The 26,003-nt window shown below is 45.8% G+C and overlaps 1 protein-coding gene across 1 annotated transcript in view; it reads left to right on the top strand.

Moving 5' to 3' along the window:
- LOC137047026 (C-type mannose receptor 2-like) overlaps positions 1-22,318 on the top strand; it is a 55,373-nt gene extending 33,055 nt beyond the window's left edge. The window contains exons 31-50 of the mRNA XM_067424559.1: positions 207-320; positions 1,070-1,185; positions 1,314-1,465; positions 1,551-1,756; positions 9,197-9,371; positions 9,442-9,663; positions 11,349-11,518; positions 11,652-11,722; positions 11,799-11,899; positions 12,398-12,517; positions 12,634-12,780; positions 13,397-13,551; positions 14,505-14,604; positions 14,723-14,963; positions 17,868-18,049; positions 19,524-19,775; positions 19,858-20,040; positions 20,256-20,303; positions 20,390-20,544; positions 22,200-22,318. Coding sequence (XP_067280660.1) covers positions 207-320; positions 1,070-1,185; positions 1,314-1,465; positions 1,551-1,756; positions 9,197-9,371; positions 9,442-9,663; positions 11,349-11,518; positions 11,652-11,722; positions 11,799-11,899; positions 12,398-12,517; positions 12,634-12,780; positions 13,397-13,551; positions 14,505-14,604; positions 14,723-14,963; positions 17,868-18,049; positions 19,524-19,775; positions 19,858-20,040; positions 20,256-20,303; positions 20,390-20,544; positions 22,200-22,244 — 2,955 coding nt within the window. The 3' untranslated portion in view covers positions 22,245-22,318. The remainder of the gene's footprint in view (positions 1-206; positions 321-1,069; positions 1,186-1,313; positions 1,466-1,550; positions 1,757-9,196; positions 9,372-9,441; positions 9,664-11,348; positions 11,519-11,651; positions 11,723-11,798; positions 11,900-12,397; positions 12,518-12,633; positions 12,781-13,396; positions 13,552-14,504; positions 14,605-14,722; positions 14,964-17,867; positions 18,050-19,523; positions 19,776-19,857; positions 20,041-20,255; positions 20,304-20,389; positions 20,545-22,199) is intronic.
- The last annotated feature ends 3,685 nt before the right edge of the window (positions 22,319-26,003 follow it).

The following is a 26,003-nucleotide window of genomic DNA, read 5'->3' on the forward strand; positions in this document are numbered from 1 at the left end:
TGTCCTCGTAATGCTGACTGTCCTCATAATGCTGAATGTCCTCATAATGCTGACTGTCCTCATAATGCTGACTGTCCTCATAATGCTGACTGTCCTCATGATGCTGACTGTCCTCGTAATGCTGAATGTCCTCATGATGCTGAATGTCCTCATAATGCTGAATGTCCTCATAATGCTGAATGTCCTCATAATGCTTTGTGTCTCAGACGGGCCGCTGGAACGACGTGTCCTGCACAGAGTTAAACACCTACATCTGTAAAATGGCCAAAGGTCACTATCCTCTGCCCTCGGTCCAGCCCACCATCTATGGCTGTCCTCAGGTGTGTGTGTGACCAGTGTGTGTGTGACCAGTGTGTGTGTGACCAGTGTGTGTGTGACCAGTGTGTGTCTGACCGGTGTGTGTCTGACCAGTGTGTTTCTGACCAGTGTGTGTGTCTGACCTGTGTTTGTGTCTGACCGGTGTGCGTGTCTGACCAGTGTGTGTGTCTGACCTGTGTTTGTGTCTGACCGGTGTGTGTGTCTGACCAGTGTGTGTGTCTGACCTGTGTTTGTGTCTGACTGGTGTGTGTGTCTGACCAGTGTGTGTGTACAGTGTGTTTCTGACCGGTGTGTGTGTCTGACCAGTGTGTGTGTGTGTGTGTGTGACTGGTGTGTGTGTGTGTGTGACTGGTGTGTGTCAGACCGGTGTGTGTGTGACCCATGTGTGTGTGTGACTGGTGTGTATCTGGTGTGTATCTGACCAGTGTGTGTCTGACTGGTGTGTGTCTGACCAGTGTGTGTGTCTGACCAGTGTGTGTGTGTGTGTGTGACTGGTGTGTGTGTGTGTGTGTGTGTGTGTGTGTGTGTGTGTGTGTGTGTGTGTGTGTGTGTGTGTGTGTGTGTGTGTGTGTGTGTGTGTGTGTGTGTGTGTGTGTGTGTGTGTGTGACTGGTGTGTGTGACTGGTGTGTGTCAGACCGGTGTGTTTGTGACCCATGTGTGTGTGTGACTGTTGTGTATCTGACCAGTGTGTGTCTGACTGGTGTGTGTCTGACCGGTGCGTGTCTGACCGGTGTGTGTGTCTTTCTGCAGGGCTGGGATGTCTTTGAATACTCCTGCTATTGGTTTGAAGAAGCTGCTAGAAGCCGTGAGGAAGCCAAGGGGTTCTGTGAGAGTCGAAACAGCACTCTGCTGCATATCATGGACCTGTGAGTGTGTGTATACGTATGTATGTGTGTGTGTGTGTGTGTGTGTGTGTGTGTATACGTATGTATGTATGTGTGTGTGTGTGTGTGTGTGTGTGAGACCTGTAGTAACTCAGGTGTTGTCTGTGCAGGTATGAACAGGCCCATTTCACAGCTCTGATGGGCCGGTACTCTGGAGATTGGTGGATCGGGCTGCGGGCACGAGGAGGCGAGGCAGGAGTCGACTATTACTGGGACAACAACGCTTTAATAACCTTCACCAACTGGGGCCGCAACGAGCCGAGTAACCCTAACTTGAACCCTTTCTTACACCTCAGCCATGTTTAGACTCTTAGACTAACGATATCATGCCTTCATTGTGTCTCTAGATAACCATGCCGGATCATGTGTCACCATGACAACAACCCCGCCGGCAGGATTCTGGAATAACAAACAGTGTGAAGAATCATTCCCGTTTGTGTGTGAAGCTCCGCGAAATGGCATTACTCCGCCAACTCCAGCTCCAACTCCACCTCCAGTGATGGGATGTGAGAGTGGATGGGGTGGACAGCCGCACTTCAGGAACTGCTACAGGGTGACTAACCACAATCACAAGCTCCGAAATCAGGAGCTGCTACAGGGTGACTAACCACAATCACAAGCTCAGAAATCAGGAGCTGCTACAGGGTGACTGACCACAAACACAAGCTCAGAAATCAGGAGCTGCTACAGGGTGACTGACCACAATCACAAGCTCAGAAATCAGGAACTGCTACAGGGTGACTAACCACAATCACAAGCTCAGAAATCAGGAGCTGCTACAGGGTGACTGACCACAAACACAAGCTCAGAAATGAGGAGCTGCTACAGGGTGACTAACCACAAACACAAGCTCAGAAATCAGGAACTGCTACAGGGTGACTAACCACAATCACAAGCTCAGAAATCAGGAGCTGCTACAGGGTGACTGACCACAAACATAAGCTCAGAAATCAGGGACTGCTACAGGGTGACTAACCACAAACACAAGCTCAGAAATCAGGAGCTGCTACAGGGTGACTAACCACAAACATAAGCTCAGAAATCAGGGACTGCTACAGGGTGACTAACCACAATCACAAGCTCAGAAATCAGGAGCTGCTACAGGGTGACTGATCACAAACACAAGCTCAGAAATCAGGGACTGCTACAGGGTGACTGACCACACACACAAGCTCAGAAATCAGGAGCTGCTACAGGGTGACTGACCACACACACAAGCTCAGAAATCAGGGACTGCTACAGGGTGACTGACCACACACACAAGCTCAGAAATCAGGAGCTGCTACAGGGTGACTGATCACAAACACAAGCTCAGAAATCAGGGACTGCTACAGGGTGACTAACCACAATCACAAGCTCAGAAATCAGGAGCTGCTACAGGGTGACTGACCACAAACACAAGCTCAGAAATCAGGAGCTGCTACAGGGTGACTAACCACAAACACAAGCTCAGAAATCAGGAGCTGCTACAGGGTGACTAACCACAAACACAAGCTCAGAAATCAGGGAGCTGCTACAGGGTGACTAACCACAAACACAAGCTCAGAAATCAGGAGCTGCTACAGGGTGACTAACCACAAACACAAGCTCAGAAATCAGGGACTGCTACAGGGTGACTAACCACACACACAAGCTCAGAAATCAGGGACTGCTACAGGGTGACTAACCACAAACACAAGCTCAGAAATCAGGAGCTGCTACAGGGTGACTAACCACAAACACAAGCTCAGAAATCAGGAGCTGCTACAGGGTGACTAACCACAAACGCAAGCTCAGAAATCAGGGACTGCTACAGGGTGACTGACCACAAACACAAGCTCAGAAATCAGGAACCGCTACAGGGTGACTAACCACAAACACAAGCTCAGAAATCAGGAGCCGCTACAGGGTGACTAACCACAAACACAAGCTCAGAAATCAGGAACTGCTACAGGGTGACTGACCACAAACACAAGCTCAGAAATCAGGAACTGCTACAGGGTGACTGACCACACACACAAGCTCAGAAATCAGGGACTGCTACAGGGTGACTAACCACAATCACAAGCTCAGAAATCAGGAGCTGCTACAGGGTGACTGATCACAAACACAAGCTCAGAAATCAGGGACTGCTACAGGGTGACTGACCACACACACAAGCTCAGAAATCAGGGACTGCTACAGGGTGACTGACCACACACACAAGCTCAGAAATCAGGAGCTGCTACAGGGTGACTGATCACAAACACAAGCTCAGAAATCAGGGACTGCTACAGGGTGACTAACCACAATCACAAGCTCAGAAATCAGGAGCTGCTACAGGGTGACTGACCACAAACACAAGCTCAGAAATCAGGAGCTGCTACAGGGTGACTAACCACAAACACAAGCTCAGAAATCAGGAGCTGCTACAGGGTGACTAACCACAAACACAAGCTCAGAAATCAGGGAGCTGCTACAGGGTGACTAACCACAAACACAAGCTCAGAAATCAGGAGCTGCTACAGGGTGACTAACCACAAACACAAGCTCAGAAATCAGGGACTGCTACAGGGTGACTAACCACACACACAAGCTCAGAAATCAGGGACTGCTACAGGGTGACTAACCACAAACACAAGCTCAGAAATCAGGAGCTGCTACAGGGTGACTAACCACAAACACAAGCTCAGAAATCAGGAGCTGCTACAGGGTGACTAACCACAAACGCAAGCTCAGAAATCAGGGACTGCTACAGGGTGACTGACCACAAACACAAGCTCAGAAATCAGGAACCGCTACAGGGTGACTAACCACAAACACAAGCTCAGAAATCAGGAGCCGCTACAGGGTGACTAACCACAAACACAAGCTCAGAAATCAGGAACTGCTACAGGGTGACTGACCACAAACACAAGCTCAGAAATCAGGAACTGCTACAGGGTGACTGACCACACACACAAGCTCAGAAATCAGGGACTGCTACAGGGTGACTGACCACAAACACAAGCTCAGAAATCAGGAACCGCTACAGGGTGACTAACCACAAACACAAGCTCAGAAATCAGGAACCGCTACAGGGTGACTGACCACAAACACAAGCTCAGAAATCAGGAACTGCTACAGGGTGACTGACCACACACACAAGCTCAGAAATGAGGGACTGCTACAGGGTGAATAACCACACACACACAAGCTCAGAAATCAGGAACTGCTACAGGGTGACTGGCCACACACACAAGCTCAGAAATCAGGAACTGCTACAGGGTGACTAACCACACACACAAGCTCAGAAATCAGGAACTGCCACAGGGTGACTGACCACACACACAAGCTCAGAAATCAGGAACTGCTACAGGGTGACTGACCACACACACAAGCTCAGAAATCAGGAACTGCTACAGGGTGACTGACCACACACACACAAGCTCAGAAATCAGGAACCGCTACAGGGTGACTAACCACACACACAAGCTCAGAAATCAGGAACTGCTACTGGGTGACTGACCACAAACACAAGCTCAGAAATCAGGAGCAGCTACAGGGTGACTAACCACAAACACAAGCTCAGAAATCAGGAACTGCTACAGGGTGACTGACCACAAACACAAGCTCAGAAATCAGGAACTGCTACAGGGTGACTGACCACAAACACAAGCTCAGAAATCAGGAGCAGCTACAGGGTGACTAACCACAAACACAAGCTCAGAAATCAGGAACTGCTACAGGGTGACTGACCACAAACACAAGCTCAGAAATCAGGAACTGCTACAGGGTGACTGACCACACACACACAAGCTCAGAAATCAGGAACCGCTACAGGGTGACTGACCACACACACAAGCTCAGAAATCAGGGACTGCTACAGGGTGACTGACCACACACACAAGCTCAGAAATCAGGAACTGCTACAGGGTGACTGACCACAAACACAAGCTCAGAAATCAGGAACTGCTACAGGGTGACTGACCACACACACACAAGCTCAGAAATCAGGAACCGCTACAGGGTGACTGACCACAAACACAAGCTCAGAAATCAGGAACTGCTACAGGGTGACTAACCACACACACAAGCTCAGAAATCAGGAACTGCTACAGGGTGACTAACCACAAACACAAGCTCAGAAATCAGGAACTGCTACAGGGTGACTGACCACAAACACAAGCTCAGAAATCAGGGACTGCTACAGGGTGACTGACCACACACACACAAGCTCAGAAATCAGGAACCGCTACAGGGTGACTGACCACAAACACAAGCTCAGAAATCAGGAGCTGCTACAGGGTGACTAACCACACACACAAGCTCAGAAATCAGGAACTGCTACAGGGTGACTGACCACAAACACAAGCTCAGAAATCAGGAGCTGCTACAGGGTGACTGACCACACACACAAGCTCAGAAATCAGGAACCGCTACTGGGTGACTGACCACACACACAAGCTCAGAAATCAGGAACTGCTACAAGGTGACTGACCACAAACACAAGCTCAGAAATCAGGAGCCGCTACAGGGTGACTGACCACAAACACAAGCTCAGAAATCAGGAACCGCTACAGGGTGACTAACCACACACACAAGCTCAGAAATCAGGAACCGCTACAGGGTGACTGACCACACACACAAGCTCAGAAATCAGGGACTGCTACAGGGTGACTGACCACACACACAAGCTCAGAAATCAGGAACCGCTACAGGGTGACTGACCACACACACAAGCTCAGAAATCAGGGACTGCTACAGGGTGACTAACCACACACACAAGCTCAGAAATCAGGGACTGCTACAGGGTGACTGACCACACACACAAGCTCAGAAATCAGGAACTGCTACAGGGTGACTGACCACACACACAAGCTCAGAAATCAGGAACTGCTACAGGGTGACTGACCACACACACAAGCTCAGAAATCAGGGACTGCTACAGGGTGACTGACCACACACACAAGCTCAGAAATCAGGAACCGCTACAGGGTGACTGACCACACACACAAGCTCAGAAATCAGGGACTGCTACAGGGTGACTAACCACACACACAAGCTCAGAAATCAGGGACTGCTACAGGGTGACTGACCACACACACAAGCTCAGAAATCAGGAACTGCTACAGGGTGACTGACCACACACACAAGCTCAGAAATCAGGAACTGCTACAGGGTGACTAACCACACACACAAGCTCAGAAATCAGGAACCGCTACAGGGTGACTGACCACACACACAAGCTCAGAAATCAGGGACTGCTACAGGGTGACTAACCACACACACAAGCTCAGAAATCAGGGACTGCTACAGGGTGACTGACCACAAACACAAGCTCAGAAATCAGGGACTGCTACAGGGTGACTGACCACAAACACAAGCTCAGAAATCAGGGACCGCTACAGGGTGACTGACCACAAACACAAGCTCAGAAATCAGGGACTGCTACAGGGTGACTGACCACAAACACAAGCTCAGAAATCAGGGACTGCTACAGGGTGACTGACCACAAACACAAGCTCAGAAATCAGGGACCGCTACAGGGTGACTGACCACAAACACAAGCTCAGAAATCAGGGACTGCTACAGGGTGACTGACCACACACACAAGCTCAGAAATCAGGAGCTGCTACAGGGTGACTGACCACAAACACAAGCTCAGAAATCAGGGACTGCTACAGGGTGACTAACCACAAACACAAGCTCAGAAATCAGGGACTGCTACAGGGTGACTGACCACAAACACAAGCTCAGAAATCAGGAACCGCTACAGGGTGACTGACCACACACACAAGCTCAGAAATCAGGAACCGCTACAGGGTGACTAACCACAAACACAAGCTCAGAAATCAGGAGCTGCTACAGGGTGACTGACCACACACACAAGCTCAGAAATCAGGGACTGCTACAGGGTGACTGACCACACACACAAGCTCAGAAATCAGGAACCGCTACAGGGTGACTGACCACACACACAAGCTCAGAAATCAGGGACTGCTACAGGGTGACTGACCACAAACACAAGCTCAGAAATCAGGAGCTGCTACAGGGTGACTAACCACACACACAAGCTCAGAAATCAGGAACCGCTACAGGGTGACTGACCACACACAAGCTCAGAAATCAGGAGCTGCTACAGGGTGACTAACCACACACAAGCTCAGAAATCAGGAACCGCTACAGGGTGACTGACCACACACAAGCTCAGAAATCAGGAGCTGCTACAGGGTGACTGACCACAAACACAAGCTCAGAAATCAGGAACCGCTACAGGGTGACTGACCACAAACACAAGCTCAGAAATCAGGAACCGCTACAGGGTGACTGACCACACACAAGCTCAGAAATCAGGAACTGCTACAGGGTGACTGACCACACACACAAGCTCAGAAATCAGGAACCGCTACAGGGTGACTGACCACAAACACAAGCTCAGAAATCAGGAACCGCTACAGGGTGACTGACCACACACACAAGCTCAGAAATCAGGGACTGCTACAGGGTGACTGACCACACACACAAGCTCAGAAATCAGGAGCTGCTACAGGGTGACTAACCACACACACAAGCTCAGAAATCAGGAGCTGCTACAGGGTGACTGACCACAGACACAAGCTCAGAAATCAGGGACTGCTACAGGGTGACTAACCACAAACACAAGCTCAGAAATCAGGAACCGCTACAGGGTGACTAACCACAAACACAAGCTCAGAAATCAGAGACTGCTACAGGGTGACTGACCACACACACAAGCTCAGAAATCAGGGACTGCTACAGGGTGACTGACCACAAACACAAGCTCAGAAATCAGGAGCTGCTACAGGGTGACTAACCACACACAAGCTCAGAAATCAGGAACCGCTACAGGGTGACTGACCACACACACACAAGCTCAGAAATCAGGAGCTGCTACAGGGTGACTAACCACAAACACAAGCTCAGAAATCAGGAGCTGCTACAGGGTGACTAACCACACACAAGCTCAGAAATCAGGAACCGCTACAGGGTGACTGACCACACACACAAGCTCAGAAATCAGGAACCGCTACAGGGTGACTGACCACACACAAGCTCAGAAATCAGGAGCTGCTACAGGGTGACTAACCACACACAAGCTCAGAAATCAGGAACCGCTACAGGGTGACTGACCACAAACACAAGCTCAGAAATCAGGAACCGCTACAGGGTGACTGACCACACACAAGCTCAGAAATCAGGAACTGCTACAGGGTGACTGACCACACACACAAGCTCAGAAATCAGGAACTGCTACAGGGTGACTAACCACACACAAGCTCAGAAATCAGGAACCGCTACAGGGTGACTGACCACACACACAAGCTCAGAAATCAGGAACCGCTACAGGGTGACTGACCACAAACATAAGCTCAGAAATCAGGAACCGCTACAGGGTGACTAACCACAAACACAAGCTCAGAAATCAGGAGCTGCTACAGGGTGACTGACCACACACACAAGCTCAGAAATCAGGAACCGCTACAGGGTGACTGACCACAAACACAAGCTCAGAAATCAGGAACCGCTACAGGGTGACTAACCACAAACACAAGCTCAGAAATCAGGAGCTGCTACAGGGTGACTGACCACAAACACAAGCTCAGAAATCAGGAACCGCTACAGGGTGACTAACCACACACACAAGTTTAGAACTCAGGGATCTTCGCCTTCAAGTGAATTTTTGGGCTAATCTGCTAATCTTTAGGGCTAATCTAATTTGGGCTAATAAAAAAGCTGATAACATCACTGTTTTCTCCAGAACGACTGTACAGCCAAATAAAATTGTGTTGCAGTATTGTCCTGTTTAACACTGTGAAGCTGCTTTGACACAATCGTCAATGGAAAAGTGCTGTATAAATAAAGCTGATTAATTGATTGATTGATATTAAACCTCTAGCGTCTATCTAATAACATGAGCCATCCTCCGGTTAGAGAGAGAGTGTGGGCATTTGGAGTTCAGAGTTCACGTCACAGTGTTTCAAGGTTAGGTCTAAGTAATGGTCCGTGTTTTAATCAGTGTGTGTTTCTGCAGTTGTTCACCGTGGCCTTCCCCCAGAAGAAGAGCTGGCAGGCAGCTAGAGAAGACTGTCTCTCACGCGGAGCAGATCTGGTCAGCATCCACAATCCCGAGGAGGAACTCTTCCTGTCCAGCTACTCCAAGGGCAAGACCAAGTGGATCGGACTGAGCCTCAATCTGGTGGAGGGAGGTTGGTGTGCTTAAGTTTGCTGAAGTAAATAATTCTGAGTTTGTCCCGAGCCAACACTTGCTTTACTCAGGTTACCACTGGAGCGACGGCACGCCGGTCAGCCACACTAACTGGGGCCACGGAGAACCCAACAATCACAACGGCAGAGAGAACTGTGTGGAGATGGTGACTACCGACAACGGCACATCCTGGTGGAACGACCTGAGCTGTGACGCACACCAGGACTGGATCTGCATGATCGCTAAAGGAAAGAAACCCATTATTCCACCAGTGCCGCCATCCCCCGTTCCAGGTGACCAATGAGACGAGTTCTCCATTTCTGTGCCCTGAATTAGGCTTGGGGATTATTAAAAAGCTATTACCAGAGGCGGACCGTAACTAAGCACATTTACTTCAGTACTGTACTTCAGAGCTGGACAAAGTACACAACTTCATTACTTGAGTGAAAGTACTGCTGATCAAATATTACTCGGTTACAAGTGAAAGTTGTAAAAACAGATTTTAATTTAAGTAAAAGTACAGAAGTATTTGATTTCAAAATACTTTTGATACTTATGTCAGTGCATTATTGTATTATAGTTGTATAAATGCACATTATGCCATCATGGTTTAAGCCAGTCAGTGACGCTCCATCTGACACACTAGCAGACGACTAACTTAAACTCATTTAAATACTTGTAGAAAAGTTACAAAGCTGCTGTCACTTTAAGGCCGAATGCACGGATCCAATACACTGATACACATCTGATATTCTCACACTGTTCACCTTCACTGAAGACAGAATCAACTTTGTTTATGTGAATCCTCCACTAAATGAGCATTTGGACATCCGTCTTCTTCCATTTTGCTCTAAACTATAAATCAGTGTTTAATAAATGCTGTGAAATCATTGAACTTCACGAGACTCTACAAGAGTGATTCTTGAAAGGCTTTCTGCAAAAACCCAAACACCTTTTAAAGAAGAAAAAAATCATCACTGACTTTCAAAGCTGCTACAGAAATGACTAGAACAATAGAAATGTAGTGGAGTAAAAAGTACGGTATTTGTCTTTCAGATGTAGTGAAGTTAAAGTCATGAGTTTACAGAAAATATAATACTCAAGTAAAGCACAGATACTCAAAAAGTGTACTTAAGTACAGTACTCAAGTAAATGTGCTTAGTTACTGTCCACCTCTGCTGTACTTAAGTACACTTTTTGAGTATCTGTACTTTACTTGACTATTGAAAGACAAATATCGTACTTTTTACTCCACTACATTTCTATCAAGGTCCTCGAAGTCGAAAGTCGTTTCTGTCGCAGCTTTAAAAGTCAGTGGATGATTTTTTCCTTCTTTAAAATGTTTTTGCTGTTGTTGTTGCAGACGGTCTATCAGTAATCTCTCTTATAGGGTCAGGTAAAGTTTCACAGCTTTTTCGACAACTGATCAGTTAATAGCAGAATGGAAGACGACGATTCCTCGGCACAGTGTGTGCACTCATAGCCGTACTTTGAAAGTATATTTCAGTTTAAAAAAAAATCAAGATTAGATTAGTTGGCATACACTTGATGCGTGTCTTATAAAATGTTAAAAATGTAAACGTCTGGGAGAAAGAGAAGAGTAAAGTGTGAGAATATCAGATGTGTATCAGTGTATTGGATCCGTGCATTCGGCCTTAAAGTGACAGTGGCTTTATAAAGAGCTTTGTAACTTTTAAACAAGTATTTAAATGAGCATAATGTGCATTTACACAACAATAATAGAATAATGCTGCGACAAAAAAAAAGGAAATGTACTTTTTATACTTAAATACTTTTAAAAACAAATACTTCTGTACTTTTACTCGAGTAAAAATCTGTTTTCAGAACTTTCTCTTGTAATGGAGTAATATTTGACCAGCAGTGCTTTTACTCAAGTAATAGAGTTGTGTACTTTGTCCACCTCTGGCTATTACCAAAATACCAAAAAGCACACAAAAGAGCATTTATTCTGTTTCAGCACCCGAGTGCGGCTCGAACCCTGGCTGGAGGAAGAACAATGGCATCTGTTATTACTATAATGACACGGATATCGTGGACTTCCACGTGGCCCTTCTGAGATGCTATGAAGAAAAGGCTCATCTGGTGTCCATCGCTGATGCAGACGAGCAGTCTTACGTGGTCAGCCTGGTATGGCTTTCAATGTTTGATCACCGAGCCTTCCGAGTTTTCTTCTCTGTATTGTTTTAGTTGTAGCCGTTCTCCACAGATGAGATTATAATGAGTGAGGTCCGAGCATTAGTTAATGCTGTTGTTGTTTCAGGTGGGCACCGGTCAGGCGGCGGCAGCCTGGATTGGCATGAGGATGCTGGGCGTTGCGGGCGGAGAGTATCTGTAAGCCTTTAAACATTTGAGTGTTATTAGTGCTAGTCTTTTCCTCTCCTGTTCTGAAGCTCCGCTGTCTCTGCAGATGGACAGATCTGTCTCCGGTCACGTTTGTCCATTGGGGTCCCGGAGAGCCCAACGATGCCAATGGAGAAGAGCAGTGTGTCCAGATGAACAGATATCCAGGTGCTGCTCATGCACAAACAGCATCTAATGCTAGAGCCTTCATTTAATGACACACACACACAAAGATTTGTTTTTGTGAAATGTGGGGACATTCCATAGGCGTAATATTTTTTATACTGTACAAACCATATTTTCTATCCCCTTACACTGCCCCTAAACATACCCATCACACACACACACACACACACACACACACACACACACACACACACACACACACACACACACACACGAGACACTGCAAAGCCAATAACTGAAGGTTGTGGATTACAGATTCTTGTCGATTTATTGTTAAAGGGGTTTACATACTTTCCTGTAGCTCAACCAGTAGAGCATGGCGCTAGCAACGCCAAGGTCATGGGTTTGATTCCCAGGGAAAGCAAGTACTTACAATAATGTAAAAATGTGTACATTGAATGCAATGTAAGTAGCTTTGGATAAAAGCGTCTGCCAAATGCATAAATGTAAATGTTGTGAACGGTTTTGTTCTTTCTATAGGTTCATGGAATGATGCGAACTGTGGACGTGCCAGTGCTGGTTATGTGTGCAAGAAATACCCAGGGAATGACCACACTCCTCCGCCTCCAACGGCATCATGGGAAGGAAACTGCCCCGAGGGTACAGCTGATATAAAATGGCATATATGAATCAGAGACCGGTGTTTGGTCACTATTGAGCTCCAGTCCAGGCCAATCTGGTGATTTCTGAAGACGTTGTGTCTTTTATTCTCCCAGGATGGATGAAATTCCGCAACAAATGCTACATACTCAAAGGAAAGCACCAGCATCAGTCTGAGATCAAGGCCAACTGGAGCTCTGCGCGAGCCTGGTGCCGACAGCAGGGAGGAGATCTGGCCGTCATCGATGATCAGAACGAAAACGGTAATTCAGGAGCTCTTATAATAACCCTCAGCATATGATCGGTGTCTCCGTCATCGACGATCAGATGAAAACGGTACTTCAGGAGCTCTTATAATAACCCTCAGCATATGATCGGTGTCTCCGTCATCGACGATCAGATGAAAACGGTTCTTCAGGAGCTCTTATAATAACCCTCAGCATATTTTTGTAGGTTTTGAAACAATAACATTATCATCTTTGTGTAAGCTGCAAAAAAAAACGTGAATCTGTGAGAATGATGACGCATTGAGTGTTAGACAAGAAAACTGGAGTTTGTTTATTAAGCGAGCAGGGCAACCACCCAGTAGAGCATTGCAATAATCTAGCCTTGAGCTCATGAACGCATGAACTAACTCAGAGGTGGGCAAACTTTTTGGCTCAAGGGCCACACTGGGTTTTAAAATTTGACAGAGGGACAGTGTCCAGTATCAGATTATATTAGTTCTTGTGTGTGTTTGTCGAGGGCTTGAGAGGGCAGCCATCAAGTGTTAGACAGTTTACTAGAGGCTTGAGAGGTTACTACTTGCAGAGGGATTTGGTCCAATAATTATAATCTCTGAAAGTCCAGTTCATGTTCATATGTTGACCGTCTCTCCAGATTTTGTGGCCAGTTATCTCAGGGATCTGATTGGACCCGTTTGGATCGGTTTATCCGATGTGCTGCATGAAGGGAAGTTTGCGTGGAGTGATGGAGTCAGTCCGGTCTTATACACAAACTGGGCCGACAAGGAGCCGAACAACGCAGATGGGCAGGTGAGAACATAGGGTTAGGGCTCTGTGTACTCGTTCAAATCAAATTTGCGTTAAATTGGATTTTCTCTGTTTGAGATTTTTCAGACCTTTTTAAGACCGTTTTTAAAAGGTGACAGGACTTTAGCAACCCACCTTTCAAAATATATCTTAAAGGGTTAGTTCACCCAGTAATGCAATGTCATTTCCTCTCTCAAGACCCATAAAGGCACTAAAGACGTCGTTACAAAGCCCATCTCACTACAGCGGCTCTACAATCATTTATGAAGAGGCCAGAATAGAGTTAGTGCGCAAAAACACTAAATAACGACTTATATAGTGATGGCCGATTTCAGAACAAAGCTTGGAACCGTTATGAGTCAGTGAATCGATTCATGATTTGGATCGCCAAAGTCTCGTGATTTCAGCAGTTTGACTCGCGATCCGAATCATGAATCGATTCACTGACTCATAACGGTTCCAAGCTTTGTTCTGAAATCGGCCATCACTATATTAGTCGTTATTTAGTGTTTTTGCGCACTAACTCTATTCTGGCCTCTTCATCAATGATTGTAGAGCCGCTGTAGTGAGATGGGCTTTGTCACGACGTCTTTAGTGCCTTTATGGGTCTTGAGAGAGGAAATGACATTGGTGTCAATGAAGGCCTTTCTGAGCCATCGGATTTCAACACTAAAATCTTCATCTGTGTGTGAAGATGAGCGGAGGTCTGACGGCTGGCCAACCACAGGAGGAATTAATCACACAGTTTACATTACTGGCTGAACTAACCCTTTAAATTTTCATTTTCCAGCTAAAAAATAGTTATTTAAATGAATTTAACCTTCAAGTTTTTTTCTGTTCTCTGAAAAGGAATCTGCATCTCAATTCAGTTCTGAACTATGAATGGCAGATATTATAGTATTTTAGATAGACACTCACTGAAGTTGATGCTGAAGTCTGTTGTCTTTCCCTCTCAGGAACACTGCACTTCTATCACCCATAATCATCTGCTCACGGGCCGCTGGAATGACGAGCAGTGTGACCACGAGCGAGGATGGGTGTGCTCCAGGAAGAAATGTACTTACATTTTCATCTCCAGATCGAATCTGTGTTAGTCGTGTGTGTAGCGGCTCACGAGGACTCTCCCACAGATCAGATGATCTCTAAACCTTGTGTCTCCTGCTGTTTTCCTCAGCGGAAAGCCTTCCTGTCCCACCTCCCACGAGTTCGCCCTGTCCATCCGGATACATGACCTGGTTCAGCAACTGCTATAAGCTGATCTCGGAGCCCCAGAGCTGGGAAGAAGCTCAGCAGGCCTGCGTGAAGGAGGGAGGAAACCTGGCCAGTGTGGACATGAGCTACGACCAGGCCTTCATTTCTGGAGCCGTGCAGCAGGGCAAGACGGATGCCTGGATCGGGCTGCGCCGAATGGTACAGTAGATGACGAGAACCACATCACTAACCCTAACCTAACCCGACCTAACCTAACCCGAGAACCACATCACTAACCCTAACCTAACCCTAACATGAGAACCACATCACTAACCCTAACCTAACCCGACCTAACCTAACCCAAGAACCACATCACTAACCCTAATCTAACCCGACCTAACCCTAACATGAGAACCACATCACTAACCCTAACCTAACCCGACCTAACCTAACCCGAGAACCACATCACTAACATTAACCTACCCTAACACGAGAACCACATCACTAACCCTAACCTACCCTAACATGAGAACCACATCACTAACCCTAACCTAACCCTAACATGAGAACCACATCACTAACCCTAACCTAACCCGACCTAACCTAACCCAAGAACCACATCACTAACCCTAACCTAACCCGACCTAACCCTAACCCGAGAACCACATCACTAACCCTAATCTAACCCGACCTAACCCTAACAGGAGAACCACATCACTAACCCTAACCTAACCCGACCTAACCCTAACACGAGAACCACATCACTAACCCTAACCTAACCCGACCTAACCCTAACACGAGAACCACATCACTAACCCTAACCTAACCTGACCTAACCTAACCCCGAGAACCACATCACTAACCCTAACCTAACCCGACCTAACCCTAACACGAGAACCACATCACTAGCCCGATCTAACCCTAACACGAGAACCACATCACAAACCCTAACCTAACCCGACCTAACCTAACCCCGAGAACCACATCACTAACCCTAACCTAACCAAACCCGACCTAACCCTAACACGAGAACCACATCACTAACCCTAACCCAACCTAACCCGACCTAACCCTAACACGAGAACCACATCACTAATCCGACCTAACCCTAACACGAGAACCACATAACTAACCCTAACCTAACCTAACCTAACCCGAGAACCACATCACTAACCCTAACCCTAACCTAACCCGACCTAACCTAACCCGAGAACCACATCACTAACCCTAACCTCACCCGACCTAACCCTAACACGAGAACCACATCACTAACCCTAACCTAACCCGACCTAACCCTAACACGAGAACCAAATCACTAACCCTAACCTAACCCGACCTAACCTAACCTAACCTAACCTAACCCGAGAACCACATCACTAAACCTAACCCTGACCTAACCCTAACACGAGAACCACATCACTAACCCTAACCTAACCCGACCTAACCTAACCTGAGAACCATATCACTAAACCTAACCCTAACCTAACCTAACCCTAGAACCACATTAATGGGTACAGGGCATCAGCCGAATTACGTCGGTTCTACTGATTGATTTAAAGCGATGGTTCACCCAAAAATGAAAATTCTGTCATCATTTACTCACCCTCATGTTGTTCCAAACCTGTATGAGTTTCTTTGTTCTGCTGAACACAAAAGAAGATATTTTGAAGAATGTTTGTAACCAAGCCGATAAAGCAACCATAGTTGGGAAAAAAATACTATGGTAGTGAATGGTTGCTCTATTGTCTTATTGAAAGCATCTGGTGATATGGACTGGTGTCTGTGAATATTAGACAGCAAAAAGACTATTTATGAATCCTGAGTGTCCTGCGTGTGTGTGAATAAATGGTGCTGACCCGCAGTTTATTTACCTCTCTCACACACACACACACACACACACATAGCACTGCTCGTGACAATAGCATGTTTCCATCTCACACAAGGACACGAACGCATGAACTTCATCTCCAGAGCCGCTCTGAGACTCTCAAAGACCTCTCAAAGATCTTCACGGCAACCCGTCAAAATAAAAATCCAGTTTAACTTGAGAAATATATTACTGTTACAGTAGAATTTAGAGACGTCTCAGTGTAATACTAACACTAATGTGATAATTATAAACTATTAAACCTTTTTTAAGTAATATATCTCAATTTTTCTTCCATGTTTTAATTTTAACAATATAAAGCTGTGCAGCTTTGTTTAACAAAAAGGTTTCATTAAGTATAAATTAATATTATGTGTTCATTTGATTACCTGACACAACACAGAATTTGTGGGAAATCTTTTCATAGAAATTGAATTAAAAGAAAATAATAATAAAATGGTTGTTTTTATGAATTCAATTAAGTAGCTATAGCCTAGTATTTACTGGTAAATATTAAAGTGAACAAACATCACAGACAACGGCAGACCAAGGCATAATGTCAGTAACACTTCTATAAAAGACTTACCGTTTCTGCACAGTTATTGATGCATCTCTTAAAGGGTTAGTTCAGCCAGTAATGTAAACTGTGTGATTAATTCCTCCTGTGGTTGGCCAGCCGTCAGACCTCCGCTCATCTTCACACACAGATGAAGATATTAGTGTTGAAATCCGATGGCTCAGAAAGGCCTTCATAAATCCTCACATAGACCCATAATAATAATATTTTTAATTTGTACCCGTGCTCTTCCTACTTGTAAAACAACTTAACAAGTAGGAAATATACATAAACTGTGATCAGTTTGCACTGCATAAGTTATGAATTATATATAGATTAATCATTATTAAAGATACCAAAGCTATTTATTCAAGAGCAGAGCATATTTAGTGAGCAATTACTTTTGTTCTTTACATTGTCATTATAAGTGTCATACAGCATTTTTTCATACAGCAAGAGTGTTACACTTAAAATGTAAACAAAATAAGCCATTTTACATAAATGCTATACAAATGTTAGTGCATGTATATGTATGTATAGTAAACTGACTTTAAGGCCAGTATGAGGAATTAATCACACTATTTACATTTCTGGCTGAATTAACCCTTTAAGTACCAAAAAAAAGGTTGCGATTAAAATGTGAACAGTCCCCAACCCTAGACGCTGAGCTGACCTTAATCTGTCTCTTCTTCTGCAGCCTGACAGCGATTCGTACTCATGGTCCGATGGATGGCCTGTCTTCTTCACTCACTGGGGTCCAGGAGAACCGACCAATCACAAGGGAGAAGGGTGTGTGAGCATGCATGCGCCCTCACGCTTCATCCAAGGCACCTGGAACGACACAGCCTGCGCCGACGCCAAACCTTACATCTGCAAAATCACTAAAGGTAGCGCTGAGAGAAGCCTCTCGTATCGGCCCTGACTAGGGTTGGGCACCGAACTCTGCACTTTTAAGGGCACTGACCGAATTACGTCGGTACTACCCATGGGCATCGGAAGCAAATAAAAAGTGGTTGGGTCCCAGTAGCGGCTGGTGAAAAATATTATTGGTGGGGCAATTGTTTTGCGGGGTGTCTGGTGGTTCTCCCCCAGAAATGTTTTATTTCGTAGATGTGCTTTCCTGCATTATGGTGCGCTTGAGGCCATATCCCACACCTATACAATAAAAGACCTCAAACCAGTCAATACCAATAGTCTAATAAAAAGACTATATTAATTTAACTGCCATAGAAATCAACAGTTTCACAGATAATGATAATGAACAAGTTGTATGTTTATTATGGTCCATGTCCAGATAAATAAAAAGTGCTGTTTACTAAACGATTGATTGGGCCAGATGAAATAACGTAAATCACCGAGTTATTTACCATAGCTGTAGTGTAGGGGTAAGAGACGCATGGCATCAAGTTTAGATGCAAATCGATCAGAGGTTCGAATCACCCTTTTGCCACACTCGCTCTACTCCCTTTTCCCATCACACATCAGATTGGAAAGGCATTTATTTTCAATGAAAATGGAGAAAATATTAGAAATGGGGAAATAAAGCGTCTAACGTGTTTAATAATAAGTGTTTCTCGGTTAGGGGTAAACAGATGTGCTGAATTAGAGACGATAAAAGTGAGTGGGTCCAATATCATTGGTCTTAAAAAGTGGGCAGGTCTTGTCCCACACACACACAATGGTTCCGATGCCCATAATACTACCGATCAGTGATGAAAGTAAAGCGTTAGTCTAATCTGACTACTTTTTTCCAGTTACGAGTAATCTAACGCGTTACTATTTCTAAACCAGTAATCAGATATAAGTATCTTATCCAAGTCACTGTGAATTACCATTTTAATAATTTTCCTTAGTAAAAAATAAATATTATATATATATAATATTATGAATCAGCGAATCGATCAATGATTCGGATCGCGTGTCAAACTGCTGAAATCACGAGACATTGGCGATCCGAACCATGAATCGATTCGCTGAGTCATAACCGTTTGAATCTTTATTTGAGGATTGAACACAAACGCGGAAGAGAAGTCAATGCTGAATAAAGTCGTAGTTTTTGTTATTTTTGGACCCAAATGTATTTTGGATGCTTCAAGAGACTCTAATTAACCCACTGATGTCTCATATGGACTACTGTGATGATGTTTTTATTCCCTTTCTGGACATGGACAGTATAGTGTGCATACACTTGCATACGCTCTCGGACTAAATATAAAATATCTTAAACTGTGTGTGAAGATGAACGGAGGTCTTACGGGTGTGGAGCGACATTAGGGAGAGGAGTTAATGACAGACATTTTATATTTGGGTGAACTAACCGATTAAAATGTGAGCCTAACCCTGTTCCTGATCTCTCTGCAGAAAAGCCTCCAGCGACGCCGGCTCCGGGCGACGGCAAGTGTTTGCCAGGCTGGTGGCCGTACGGACGGCACTGCTATCTGGTCTATAACGGGAAAGTGGGATTCTCATGGCCTGAGGCGAGGCATTTCTGCCAAGAGGTCAATGGTGGAGAACTGGCCTCCATTCACAGCCGAGCCGAGGTGGAATTCATCAGGAATATCAATTACACCAAATACCACAACGTTTGGATCGGCCTGACCAGAGACCGCTCATGTACGCTGCCGATCCACCTTTCACCGCCGCCTTGCTCTGTGTGTGAGATGTGCTGACCCTATGCTGTTGCTTGTGGTTGTAGATGGATGGGGCTGGATGGATCTGACCTCTCTGGGCTTCACCAACTGGGCTCCTGGAGAACCCAATGAGGCCGTCCATGATGGAGACTTCGGCAAAGAGAACTGCGTTGAGATGTATCCTGATGGCTCGTGGAATGACAACAGCTGTGTGCAGAAGAGAGGCTTTGCCTGCCGACACCGGCAGTGTACGTCACATTATTCATCTCAAGTTAGATATCTGTGTATCTGAACCTTAAAGGCACAGTGTGTGAGATCTGTGTTGAGTAAGAGACGAAAATGGCATACTGTGCCTTTAAGATAGACATCACTCACTCACACACACACACACACACACACACACACACACACACACACACACACCTATGCATCGTGTGACAGACCGGCTCTCTCTCATTTTCAGATTACGTGACGGATGATAATGGTATCGTCATCCCGACCGACGCGCCAGCCCGTGAGTTTATATCCAGAATGGTTCTGAATTCTCCTCATGTGATGATGTGTAACTGAAGCTGTGGTGTGTGTGTGTGTGTGTGTGTGTAGCGGACAGTGGTCTGATCGCCGGGGCTGTGATCGGGGCGATAGTGTGTGTGGCGCTGATTCTGGCCGCCATGTTCTACGCCTTCAGGGTGAAGGGGGTCAAACCTGGAGACATCAGCTTCTTCAAGCAGGACTCCAAGAATATCGACGTGGTGAGTTTCATTGATGTTGGCATCTGGCTCAGGCCTCTCATGTGGGCATCTGGCTCAGGCCTCTCATGTGGGCATCTGGCTCAGGCCTCTCATGTGGGCATCTGGCTCAGATCTCTCATGTGGGCATCTGGCTCAGGCCTCTCATGTGGGCATCTGGCTCAGGCCTCTCATGTGGGCATCTGGCTCAGGCCTCTCATGTGGGCACCTGGCTCAGGCCTCTCATGTGGGCACCTGGCTCAGGCCTCTCATGTTGGCACCTGGCTCAGGCCTCTCATGTGGGCACCTGGCTCAGGCCTCTCATGTTGGCATCTGGCTCAGGCCTCTCATGTGGGCATCTGGCTCAGGCCTCTCATGTGGGCATCTGGCTCAGGCCTCTCATGTGGGCATCTGGCTCAGGCCTCTCATGTGGGCATCTGGCTCAGGCCTCTCATGTGGGCACCTGGCTCAGGCCTCTCATGTGGGCATCTGGCTCAGGCCTCTCATGTGGGCATCTGGCTCAGGCCTCTCATGTGGGCACCTGGCTCAGGCCTCTCATGTGGGCACCTGGCTCAGGCCTCTCATGTTGGCACCTGGCTCAGGCCTCTCATGTGGGCATCTGGCTCAGGCCTCATGTTGGCATCTGGCTCAGGCCTCATGTTGGCATCTGGCTCAGGCCTCTCATGTTGGCACCTGGCTCAGGCCTCATGTTGGCATCTGGCTCAGGCCTCATGTTGGCATCTGGCTCAGGCCTCATGTTGGCATCTGGCTCAGGCCTCATGTTGGCATCTGGCTCAGGCCTCATGTTGGCATCTGGCTCAGGCCTCTCATGTGGGCATCTGGCTCAGGCCTCTCATGTGGGCATCTGGCTCAGGCCTCTCATGTGGGCATCTGGCTCAGGCCTCTCATGTGGGCATCTGGCTCAGGCCTCTCATGTTGGCACCTGGCTCAGGCCTCTCATGTTGGCACCTGGCTCAGGCCTCTCATGTTGGCATCTGGCTCAGGCCTCTCATGTGGGCATCTGGCTCAGGCCTCTCATGTGGTCATGTGGGCATCTAGCTCAGGCCTCTCATGTGGGCATCTGGCTCAGGCCTCTCATGTGGGCATCTGGCTCAGGCCTCTCATGTGGGCATCTAGCTCAGGCCTCTCATGTGGGCATCTGGCTCAGGCCTCTCATGTGGGCATCTGGCTCAGGCCTCTCATGTGGGCATCTGGCTCAGGCCTCTCATGTGGGCATCTGGCCCAGGCCTCTCATGTGGGCATCTGGCTCAGGCCTCTCATGTGGGCATCTAGCTCAGGCCTCTCATGTGGGCATCTGGCTCAGGCCTCTCATGTGGGCATCTGGCTCAGGCCTCTCATGTGGGCATCTAGCTCAGGCCTCTCATGTGGGCATCTGGCTCAGGCCTCTCATGTGGGCATCTGGCTCAGGCCTCTCATGTGGGCATCTGGCTCAGGCCTCTCATGTGGGCATCTGGCTCAGGCCTCTCATGTGGGCATCTGGCTCAGGCCTCTCATGTGGGCATCTAGCTCAGGCCTCTCATGTGGGCATCTGGCTCAGGCCTCTCATGTGGGCATCTGGCTCAGGCCTCTCATGTGGGCATCTGGCTCAGGCCATTGTGATCTGAAGAGCTCATCATGTACTGATTTTCTGCATTAAACTTCATCTGTGTGTGTTACAGCCTGCGTTCACCAACCCGAACTTCGCCGGAGAATCCGAATCCTGAGCGGCACAGACTCTGAAGCACAACTCGTCCAATCAGCACTGAAACAATCACACAAGCACCTATCGTTCCTGCGGCTTTTGTGTTTGCATTTTATTTTTTAAATTTGCTGTGATAATGTTTATTGTATGTACAGTTGTTTCTTTCAATAAATCTTAAATGTGTACTTGCTTAATAGTTCTGAATTTATAAAACAGCATTTGATATTCTTCCACGGCAGCTGACTCCAACATCCTTTCCAAAGATGCGCGTTTTGATTATAAATTATGAAACATGACTGCTGAAATTATTTGGAGTAGGGTTTCCATGGTAACACAACTCAAATTTTGAAAGGGTTTCCACAGTGATGGGTTTTGAGTTTATAAGCTTTTGAATTAAACTTAATTTATAAATACAAAAATACCTTCCCTCACTGCGAAACTCAACAAAAACACACATTTGGCCAACAATATTCTCAATATTAGAGAGACAATCGTGAGAAAAGCTCCATAGATCAAAGGTCAGACCCATCAGTTGTGAGTGGGTCAAAGGTCACATGATATAAATACTAGAAATTATTGCAATTTTTGACACTCAGTCTAAATCTAACCAACTAGCTAAACTAACCAACAAGCCAATAGCAAATGAAGGAAGGCACTTGCTGCCCTACACACGTGTGTGTGTGTGTGTGTGTGTGTGTGTGTGTGTGTGTGTGTGTGTGTGTGTGTGTTCGTTCCAAGCCAGCTGACTCCAATGACTTTTCCAAAGATGCTAAAATAATTTAGAGTGGGGTTTCCATGGTAACGCAATTCCAATAAAAAAGGGTTTCCACAAGGATGGGTTTCGAGTTTGTAAGCTTTTGAGTTGAACCTAAAAAATAAAATTATATATATATATATATATATATATATATATATATATACATACACACATACATACATACACACATACATACACTCACCTAAAGGATTATTAGGAACACCTGTTCAATTTCTCATTAACGCAATTATCTAATCAGCCAATCACATGGCAGTTCTTCAGTGCATTTAGGGGTGTGGTCCTGGTCAAGACAATCTCCTGAACTCCAAACTGAATGTCAGAATGGGAAAGAAAGGTGATTTAAGCCGTTTTGAGCGTGGCATGGTTGTTGGTGCCAGACGGGCCGGTCTGAGTATTTCACAATCTGCTCAGTTACTGGGATTTACACACACAACCATTTCTAGAGTTTACAAAGAATGGTGTGAAAAGGGAAGAGCATCCAGTCTGCAGCAGTCCTGTGGGAGAAAATGCCTTGTTGATGCTCGAGGTCAGAGGAGAATGGGCCGACTGATTCAAGCTGATAGAAGAGCAACTTTGGACAGTTGAAGACTGGAGAAATGTTGCCTGGTCTGATGAGTCTCGATTTCTGCTGAGACATTCAGATGGTAGAGTCAGAATTTGGCGTAAACAGAATGAGAACATGGATCCATCATGCCTTGTTCCCACTGTGCAGGCTGGTGGTGGTGGTGTAATGGTGTGGGGGATGTTTTCTTGGCACACTTTAGGCCCCTTAGTGCCAATTGGGCATCGTTTAAATGCCACGGCCTACCTGAGCATTGTTTCTGACCATGTCCATCCCTTGTAGCAGTGCACAAAAGAAACAAAAGTAACTAATAATCATATTGTTCAAATAGTCTAAATATATTTCCAGTTTTTACATTATTAAAATTCATGCAAACGAAAATCTAAATGGGAAAACTAAAAGAGGTGGGGTTTTGTTGATTTCGTTAGGGAAAGTGGAAATAGCAAAGAGGAAGTAGGAAGCAGAAAAAGGGAAGAGAGGGCCTGGTGGGGACGTTTTTGGAAGTGGCGGCGAAAAATTAAGGGAAGTGAGGTGTTGTATTCAGCGTGTCGTGAAGACGCTCTTTGGATTACTATCGTGTGGGTAAAAGTCCGAAAGCTGCATTGGGAAGCGATCAATGCGGATGGTCTTGCTGGAACGAAGTAGAGCGACTGATCGAGCTGGAACCGGGACACCGGTAACATTGCATTATTGCTACAAAGGTGGTAAAGTTGAATAAGGATTCACAAAGCGAACCTGCCAGGCAAGCATTAATTCCTCCTTCTACGAGCTTTCAACTGGTCCGAACCACAAAAGGTAAAAGGATACATTTATCTTCCCCGCGCTCTCCCAGACTTAACAATTAACCCTTAACAACCTGCCTCTACGCCGTCGGAGTTATCCGTTTCTGAAAACGATTATTTTTCTTTTATTTGGACATCAAACCTAGTGTTCGATGAACTTTCGTTTTCATTAATTATTCACTTATATTATGGACTATTGTTGGACAATTTTTTTGTTGATTTAAAAGGGATTATTCCTGTTGAATCTTGTTGGCCTGTGCAAAGACGCACGAGGAAAATAACTAAACCATTTGCAGACCTAACGAATGTATATCTTTTCTAAGGTTTGATATCTTAAGTCTGCACATGAGTGGTTGAACTCACTGTTATTACTATTGTTGTTTGTTTTTTCTGATATCTATTTTGTGAAAGTGAAACGCCTTAAATAAATTCTAAAATCATACAACATTTATTGTGTTCCTTTTTTGTTGTACGGGGTTAACGGAAAGTCCACATTCTTTGTCAGTTTATGTAAACTGTCTGGCGCCCAACTGGACCAATAGCTACCGTTACACCCTTTATGACCACCATGTCCCCATCCTCTGATGGCTACTTCCAGCAGGATAATGCAAATGTCCCAAATGTCCCAAAGCTCCAATCATTTCAGATTGGTTTCTTGAACATGACGATGAGTTGACTGAACTAAAATGGCCGCCACAGTCCCCAGATCTCAACCCAATAGAGCATCTTTGGGATGTGGTGGAACGGGAGCTTCGTGCCCTGGATGTGCATCCCACAAATCTCCATCAACTGCAAGATGCTCTCCTATCAATATGGGCCAACATTTCTAAAGAATGCTTTCAGCAGCTTGTTGATCAACGCCACAGAGAATTAAGGCAGTTCTGGAGGAGAACTGTAGGTCAAACACAGCATTAGTGTGTGCTCCTAATAATCCTTTAGGGGAGTGGACATATTTATTTATTTATATTATATTATTTTATACATTTTTATGGACAAATACTTTAATATTGTATTATGAACTTCAGCATTAGGAGTGTGCGCAGAAGGGCAGAACTCCTGATAGGACGGAGATGAAGGTGCACTTGTCATAAATGAATTACTGTTTCTACATCATTTGAAACAAAAATAAAGTGATAAAATATCTGTTTAGGAGTCTTAGGCTTTTCCAGCGATATATAGTTTGTCATGATGACGTGATTTCACTGTAATCTGTACAATGTGCAGATTCTGAATGTGTTAAACTGGAAAAGTGCAGTGGCCTTGTGTTCTCATAAAGGGTTAATATCTTTAAATATTCTGTAGATTTTCTTTAAACTCTTACAACAGATACAGCTAACACTATATCTTTAAATATTCACATTCAGTGAGCTTTCTCTCACACACACACACACACACACACACACACACACACACACACACACACACACACACACACACACACACACACACACACACACACACACACACCCACACACCCACACACAGACATTCTCTCTCTCTCATGGAGATTTATGTTTGTCATGTGTAAGTGTAAGTGCTATAGAGGACAGATGCAGGATAATAAAGATTTAATTCGTTTCATAGCCAGAAGGCTCTTCAGTCTTTAATATTAGAAGTGAACTGAACTCGCCAGAAATAAGTCACCAAAACTACAGATTA

This window comes from Pseudorasbora parva, chromosome 18 (assembly GCF_024679245.1).
Source record: "Pseudorasbora parva isolate DD20220531a chromosome 18, ASM2467924v1, whole genome shotgun sequence".
Taxonomy (NCBI): Eukaryota; Metazoa; Chordata; class Actinopteri; order Cypriniformes; family Gobionidae; genus Pseudorasbora; species Pseudorasbora parva.